The sequence below is a fragment of the Camponotus vicinus genome, unplaced genomic scaffold (assembly GCF_025532165.1).
Source record: "Camponotus vicinus isolate PSW18456_S1 unplaced genomic scaffold, iyCamVici1.0 SCAF_9, whole genome shotgun sequence".
Lineage (NCBI taxonomy): Eukaryota > Metazoa > Arthropoda > Insecta > Hymenoptera > Formicidae > Camponotus > Camponotus vicinus.
Genome location: NW_028141981.1, coordinates 9,630,987 through 9,639,489, shown reverse-complemented (window position 1 = coordinate 9,639,489; position 8,503 = coordinate 9,630,987). Strand labels below are relative to the sequence as shown.

Sequence of the window (8,503 nt, the reverse complement as noted above, 5' to 3'; positions counted from 1 at the left end):
AGTTTGACTTATTGTAATTATTATTCGTAGTTATAGTTAAAAATTTCAAATTGAGCAGTTTTCACATATGGTATGTCCATATGGTGGCAAAGACTAAAAAAGAAAGAGAAAGAAAAAATATAATTCCTTCTGTCTCTTTTAAATCTTGCATGAAATTGGACACTTAATGATTCTGGCTACCAACTTTTGTTGGTATAGATGTTTCTCAAATTAAAACTTTACCTTCACGATTTATTCTTAGAACATATTATTAGCTATGTTTAATCTAAGCAATGTAGCAAAAATCATTGTAATATTTATTTAGCCTTATTAGTTTGAAATAGTCTGTGTGTTTGCAAAATGATAATCGCGATTATTATTTACTTTGTATAGTAAAATTTGATTAAATTTTACTTTTTTAATCGGTTTAAAATAATCTGTATCAGTAGCACGTAAAAAGAGAAGATAATCTATTTTATCTTTCTCTAACGAAAAAAGAGCAGCCAGAATCGCTGAATATTGTTTTCTTTCTTTTTTTTGAGCTTGCTTTATCAAGGTATTGTTGGCATGGAGTTGCTCAATTTTTTTTACATATCTGATATTTATTATTTTCTCTTTCTCTTTCTTCTTTTTAACAAGACATTTCAATCCCTCGAAAAATAGCTTATTTTATTTTGCTTTTACCAGAAATATATTATATTTCTGTCTTTTCGCCAGCAAACTTTCTCGCCAAAGAAATACCAATATAAAGCGATGTGAAATTTAAATTTCCTCTTGAAGAGGACAATTTAAATTTCACATCGCTTTATATTAGTATTTCTCCTCCCCCAAAACTATATGTATACATTTGTATATGTGTACATTTGGAAATCCTATCCGTGAGGTAGAATGACATTAAAATTAAACCGATCAATCGGGATCGAGAAATGTTTACTCCTTTTGTCCTGATTGATCGATTTGACAGATTTCCGAATAGTAACTGTAATCGTTGCTTGGCGCATGCGCGAGGAAGGCAAAATAACACTGCTTTGTTTTGGTAGCCTTGTTTAATTGTTGTGCGCAACATGGTGTATGTAATGTGAATTTTCACTTAAGGTTATGATCATAAAAGCATATAATATTTTCCCATCCATCGGTGTTTGTGATCGAAGACACGAATGAATTACTACGAAGTACTCGGCTGCAGCCAGGACTCGACTAACGAAGAGATCAAGCGTGCTTATCGGCGTCGCTTGCTACAACTTCATCCTGATAAGAGCGGTGCTACGGACAACCACGAGTTTTACAACGTTACCGAAGCCTGGCGGATATTGGGACATCCACAATCAAGGAGGCGATATGATGCGATCTGTAAACAAGAAGAATTGGAAGACAGGGAGAAATTAGAAGACGGTCCCGTGTATGCGCGTCTCTCGCCGAGCGATTTTGAGGAATCCGAGGACACGTTGTTTTATCGCTGCAGATGTGGCGACCGTTACTTTATCACGCGAGATGATCTTCGAGAGAAGAATGTTTCGCTCCACGTAATGTGCGACGGTTGTACGCTTATTATCGTTGTTGAAACATAGCGCAAGTCGATGTAAAATTTATATAGAACAATACGGTGTTATTATAACACAGCTATAGACATTTTTTGAAAATTTATGTTTCATAAAACGACTGAACAAGAGTTAGATTTGAGCGAATGTCTAGCAAGTAAGATGATGAATTAAGGTGTTTTTCACGTTTGTCTTTGTATAAGATATGTATAATATAACGTTCACAGTTATGTAGAAAGAAGTCAAAATCGAACATTTATTTTGTACAAAATATGTTTCTTAGCACAAGAACATGTGTACAGTCGTAATAAATTTAAAAAAAAAAAAACAATCTAAAATATGTAGCAACATTTTTTTTCTATTTCTTATAAAAAAATGATACAACAGGTAACACATTCTTATAATATAAACTATTGAGCAATATACAAATAAACACGACACCTAGTCTAACCTAGGTCCAATAATAAAGATGCATTTGCACAAATTGCATTATTAATAATGCTATCAATGATATGATTCAGTAGAATCCATGTAAAGTTTGTCAATTGATGCAGGGTGATCCATGTCCTCTCTATACAACTCGTGTAAATGGAAAGATCTGGCTAATACAAATATTCTCCCTTTAATAACTTCACTTACTGTTGATAAAAATCTTTAATTGCAGATAAAAGTGTACTATCTCGCTTACAAGCTTGTTTTCTGTAAATCTGTATTGCACACAAACAAATGTGCTATTTTTGTATATTGCACCATGACGAAGTGAAACATGTAACATTGGATAATTTTTTATTTTAAATCTTCTCTATTCTAGAGCGCACACAGCTATCTCTAAAGTGAAATTCTCTTGTGCTGTTTTCTCACATTCATATATAATCACCCAGTAAGCAAATGTTAACAAATTGCGTGCAAATCGGCAGCAAATTTGATCAAAATTTCACATCAAAGCCATCTCCGTTTACATTAAACTCGTGTTTTGCTGGCAAACCTTGCTGACATAGTTTTTGCCAACAATTTGATGTCAAGCATATTAACAAGCTTTGCTCGCTTTTTGCTGTCAGGTTTTGCCAGCAAACTTTGCTCGGTTTTTGCTGCCAATCTGCTATCAAAATCTGTAATAGCAATTAGTAGCAAACCCTTAAGAAAATCTGTTTGAGCAGATTTGGCTAACTGAACATGTATAAGAGTGAGACAAAAACAGCAGAAAATTTCAGAATAAAGGGATATCATGATTATTCTAAAATAGAGAAGTTTCTACAATACAGACATAAAAATGTATTGTAAAAAAATCGTATTATTAATTTGGATATTTCATAATCTATTTGCCGAACGTCTCATGCTCCTATAGTAAAATATTAATAATATGAAAATATTGGCTAAACATTTATAAAAATATTTGTTTTTAACCAGATCACGATGTTTGTATAGGTAAGTAATAAAGTCTAAAGACTTAGAGATCTAAGTCTAAAGACTTAAATTAGACATGATCAGGATATTAAAACTAAAAAAAAAATCAGTTTGACGCGCGAATCGATTAATAAATCATACAAACTTATGATTGATATAAACAGGCATTTAAACTTTTTTTTTCTCATAAAAAAATCCGTAGTCTCAATGATTGTATCGAAATTGTCGTTGACAGTTTTCTCGTTTATGCTCCAGAAAGTATGAGATTCTTCAAATGTAATATTATTTTGCCTTGTAGTTTTAGTACGTCTCAGTCGTCTCAGCTTTTTCGTCTGCCGTTGACAAATACTTCTAAATGCCCACATAACAAACCTGTTATACTTACAATGAATTCTGAATTAGAGATATTTGCTACTTTTGCATCATCGTTGATGATTCCACTGAATCGTTATAACAGCGAAAATTCAGAAGTACACTGATAAGCTCCTCGGTTTTTTTTCCGTAAGTTTACGAGTCTTATAAACCTCACGTTTGTACACCACAACAACACGCGCGCGCATCGAGAAAACGATGTAATTATAATTTTTCGACGGGCACTTTTAATCCACCTAAAGATCATTCGCTACATCTTTCTCTCTCTTTTTCATTCATTCACTCACTCTCCTTCTTTCTTTCTCTCTCTTTCTCATTCGCTTCGATTTCCCCCCTATTTCACAAAAATTTCACTCGAGTTTTACGACGCAGTCTTATCACAATCACACCATGTAATACATGTACAACATAGATTAGTTTTTAGACTACTTAATTGAAGTATGTACAGAAGTCGTACAAAGGGGGCGATTGTATCCACGTAGTGGAGTGCACTATTTTACCTCAACGTCGAAATCGAGGACAAGCAGTTTCGTCTCTTCAGTACCATTACGACTACCTACTGCACATACTAGTTTCGTATCACTCGCTCGAATCCTCCATACGACACCACCGCTACCCCCACTATCCAGAGCAACTAGATTCCTAATGAAATCACCTGTAAACACATGATACGTATTGTGTTTTCAATAAAAAAATCGATAAATTTTGAATAAAGCAACTACACAAAACAAAAATATACAAACCAGTCTTGACATCCCAGAGTTTTACTGTACCATCATCAGAGGACGTAATCACAAAATGGCTATTGAACTGAAGGCAAGTGACCGCTGACTGATGTTTGTTCGGGCCGGAGAGAGTTTGAAGGCAGTGACCGCTAACAATATCCCATACTTTAACTGTAGAATCAGCATTGCCTGATACTAAAATATTATTGCGCAATTCCATCCCCGAGGTGAGAGACTGATGACCCATTAGAGTGTGTCTACAAGCACCGGTTTCTACCTCCCACACTCTTATGCTTGTGTCCAACGATCCGCTAACAACGTGCACACCATCGAACTAACGAGGGAAAACGGCAAATAGGAACAGCTCAATGGCGAGAGGCAACAAGCGTGAACATTTAAAAGAAATAAAACAATGCACTTACTTGGAGGGAATAAACGCGGTTGGTATGTCCTTGTAAAGTATGAAGGCACTCCTCGCGCTCTGGATTCCAAACTTTGACCATGTAATCATAGGCACCACTGACCACCAACTTCCCATCATATTGCACACATCTGACTGCCGCTAGGTGCCCCACGAGCACATGCAAGCACTCCCCCGTGTCCACTTGCCACACTCTTAATGTCGCGTCCCTGCTACCACTGACAACCTTGTTACCATGCAAATGCATACATCTCACTGTCGACGTATGACCATATAAAGTGTGAATGCAATGACCGGTTTCCGCGTTCCACACTTTCAAAGTACGATCCGTACTACCACTGATAACAATTGTGCCGGACATCTGCGAAGACCACACGCCACCGGTATGCCCGACTAATGTTCGTAAACACTAAAATGTCAAGAAAATATGATATTGCATGGTTTAATATTCATTTTTTTTCTTTCTCACTGGCAAGATAGCTGAGAATCTTCCTAATTTGTACACATCTTTATATAATTACCTTGCCTGTCGCAGCAGACCATACTTTAAGAGTATTATCATCGGAACCACTAACTATTCGATTGCCGGAAAACTGTAAGCATGTAATGACGTGATCATCATGGCCCTTCAACACTTTCGGCGTACGAATCGGTTTCGTTCTCCAGTTCATTTTAATATTATGCTGTCGCATATAAGCCTGCTTCCACGGTGACGAATGATTGCCGTTACGGCAGTTTTTGCGTTTCAATGGTGGCAGATCCTTCAAGTCTTCTATACCGGCCGCCTTGCATTTTTCTTTCCAAAGCAGATTGTCGTCGGCTAGGAATCGCCAGTTGCGACAAGTCTGCGCCGCCCTTAAAAGATCCTTCGGCTCTAGGAACGCCAATACTGATAGCGCTAGCTCTTTCGGCAGGAGCGATATGAAATCTCGCTGAAACTGCGGCTCTATCACTTGCATCATATGACGCACCTGCGTAGGCTCGCATCTGTCTATTAATTCGTCTATTGCTAACATTCTTTCTGCGTTTGACCATCTCTGTAACAAGCATCATTTTTACTTCATTCTTAAGAAAAATTTAGTATTATATTTTGTAAAATGTATCAATATGAGTTGCTACTTATTATTTTAGTAGAAATACACAAGTCAGATACCTGAAATTGCAAAAGCCAACTACTCAGTTCTGGAGGAGGATTATCCTTGGTAGGAATGACGCATCTCACATGTTTACCTTTATCATCTAATTTTCTTGTAGTCCTAAGGGAAGCATTAAAATTCATATATAACAATGCTTTGCAAAATAAGAGATACAATGCTTACATAGTATGAGACTTTTCCTCCGGATTAAGTTTTTTACATGGTAAACAACATTCTGTTTCACTCTTTCGCTTTCTTTGAGACTGGACAACATCTGATGACATGCTAGTAGGCAACATTGGACACTGTACAGAGAGGACCATTTGAGATTGCGACATAGGTGACTGACCATTGTTGCTTTCAACTTCCGCTGTACATTCGGTATCGCAGAACAATCCACTATCGCTAATCTAATAATATGAAAAGGGAGTATTAATTATTGAAACAATATTAAATTTATAGTTTAATTTTGTAATTTATTTGTAAAAAAATTTAAAATATTAACCAAGGTATATTGAAAACTCAGTCACGTCATCAATCATCAATTATGATAGCATAACTGAATCGTGTGCATTAACAACAAAGTTGCATCAATTGTATAGTTTGAGAAACATTTTCATCAAATCCCAATTAACTTAATTGCATGGGAAAAGAAAAATTAAATTAGAAATGATCAGTTATATAGTTGGAAATTTTGCTGCAGACAATTATTAGCTGAACAGTCAATTAAATTAATTAAGATATAATTAAAATGGCAATCTCTATAAAATAGTGTAATAAATAAACAAGTAATTAGCTTACTTCGCTTTCTCCTTCGCTGCTCTCTTCATCACCCTCATCTTCATCATCTCCATAATCCTCAGATTCTTCGTCTTGTGGCAATATTGAATGCATAGGATCCAAGGAACTAGGTCCTGGAATTCCCTCGATACCTTCGATTGGACTAGGACTGGCGCCGCCTAGTTTATTATTGTCAGATATATTGTTGGAGGAGGAAGGAGGGACAGACATTACTACGCGCAGCGATAGTATTAAGTTTATGGATATAGTAACTGCACCTGTATATAAAACAAAAAAAAGTATCGACCATATTAGTACAATTGAGACATATCAAACAAATCTTTACTGATTTGTTTGTCAACATTCATTCGACATACATATTTACATAAATGTAATCAGTCATAAATGTAATTTCAACAAATGCGCGAAACTAACGGAAATATAGCGTATCGCTACCTGCAATTTTATCGCGAAGGGTCACGTGAAACTGCGAAATTGTCAAAAAATAAGAGGAAAAAAAAGGAACAACTTAATATAACGATATAGGATACATAGATTACAATCCATCGGATGACGATTATCGTTATCGTCACGAGGATTCCCTAACCTCTCGAATTGTCCGCATCGTGCGCCCTTTTAAAATATCGCAAACAAAGAACGAGAAACCGGCAGCCACACCCCACATGTTCGAAAGCGAAAGCGGCGATGTCGAATTTACGACAAGCTGCGAGACGGACCAAGAGGGGCAACTATGTATGTATGTACGTAAAACTGGAGACTATACTTAGGACAAACGCCGTTCCCGGTCGTCGGGGCCTTTATCGGTCGATCGACGACGTCCCCGGCGATGCTTGCCGACGTAGAGTCCGTCCGTGTCGACGACGACGGCGACGACGTGTTGTCTCTATCAAAGGAGCATGGCATTCGTGTCTCTCTCTCTCTCGCGTGCGGTGGCCGTCGTGTGTGGGCGATCTTGGATATCTTAGGTTAGAATCGCGAAGGGCGAAACGCGATCGTGTACCTCGTAAGCGGGAGCGGCGGTGCGGGCGATAGAGAAGCGTCGATAGGTCAACAGGGAAACGGCGGACGTAAACGACACGATGAACCACGCGAATCCATCGAGGGCAGCCTCCTGGCAGCGCTCAATCAGCTTTTAATCCGCACCTCCCGACTCCTTCGGACTCGTTCGCACAGCACTGCACAGCGAAACGCGCATACGCATGGAAATGTCATACACATGTGCGCGTACACGTATGCAGATGGCGCACGCGCATGCGCGCGGGAACAAGCCAGGTTCTCATGTGGTTGTCTTTCGCGCGATTAAAGTCTGTTGTTTGTATTCGTTTCGAAATTTTACACGTTTCGTGTTATTCGAGTATCGAATTATTATAAATACTAGTTGGATATGAAATTATTATTATATCCGATTCATTTCGAGGAAATTAGGAAACTGGCGATTCTAATGGCGTTTTTGAATGATCGGATTTAATTGCTCCGAGATAGTTTACTAGATGTCACTGATCAATCACAGTCATTCTTCAGAACCCGACCGAAGGTATCTATTTAAGGTATCTTTTCATGTAATTCATTTTTTTATCAATAAACGTCACGTGATTAAAAAGTGACGAATCGGAATATTTATTTTTAGTCACCTGATGTCTTTTGTCGATATGAAAAGGTACCCTTATTCATTCGCTATCTTTATGTTCTTTATAATTTCTCATTATACGATATAATTAAAATAAATATTGAATTTATTTAATAACTTCTACATAGAATTATAAAAAAATGTGTTTTTTTCTTAAACTGTAACAAGAGGAAAAGTCGACTAAATGATTTTGACAAGATATTGGCAAGATATGTTACAGACAAGATAATCTTATAAAATATCAAAGGCTATCAAAGATTATATCAAAGCCTATCAGAAGTATCAACGGTTAAAGTACAGAAAAATAAATAAATGCACTGATATTTGTAAAACTGCATGATCGCGTTAGATAAACATCCAGTATAAAAACTCTCATCGCACATATTGCTACTAGAAAAATTGCTCCGGAAAAATTTCCGACAATTTTAATACAAAAATTCATTATGATATTTCATAAGAATATATTTATTTTAATAATAATTGCAAAAAAATATAAATCT

The 8,503-nt window shown here is 36.7% G+C and overlaps 1 protein-coding gene across 2 annotated transcripts; it reads right to left on the bottom strand.

Moving 5' to 3' along the window:
• Window positions 1–1,006: 1,006 nt before the first annotated feature.
• Window positions 1,007–7,569, bottom strand: Ago (F-box and WD-40 domain protein 7). Of its 2 annotated transcripts, none has more exons than XM_083107929.1 (9): window positions 7,140–7,569; window positions 6,377–6,633; window positions 5,759–5,985; window positions 5,593–5,695; window positions 4,961–5,476; window positions 4,441–4,848; window positions 4,037–4,352; window positions 3,794–3,948; window positions 1,007–1,327 (listed from the first exon to the last, which is right to left on the bottom strand). In XM_083107929.1, the coding sequence occupies exons 2-9, from the start codon at window positions 6,584–6,586 to the stop codon at window positions 1,262–1,264; spliced, it is 2,001 nt and encodes a 666-aa protein (XP_082964055.1). In that variant the 5' UTR covers window positions 6,587–6,633; window positions 7,140–7,569; the 3' UTR covers window positions 1,007–1,261. The 2 variants fall into 2 exon arrangements, with proteins under 2 accessions (XP_082964055.1, XP_082964056.1); XM_083107930.1 differs by having other exon boundaries at window positions 7,377–7,569.
• Between the last annotated feature and the right edge of the window lie 934 nt (window positions 7,570–8,503).

What these genes read in the sequence shown, in the direction of transcription:
- Ago (XM_083107929.1), bottom strand. Translation starts at nt 6,586, where the DNA reads ATGTCTGTCCCTCCTTCCTCCTCCAACAATATATCTGACAATAATAAA. An exon ending in GAGGAAAAGTCTCATACTAT is followed by an intron (nt 5,696 to 5,758) that starts GTAAGCATTGTA and finishes TGCTTCCCTTAG; the next exon opens with GACTACAAGAAAATTAGATG. An exon ending in TCCTCGATTTCGACGTTGAG is followed by an intron (nt 1,328 to 3,793) that starts GTAAAATAGTGC and finishes TCTTGTTTACAG; the next exon opens with ATCGCATCATATCGCCTCCT.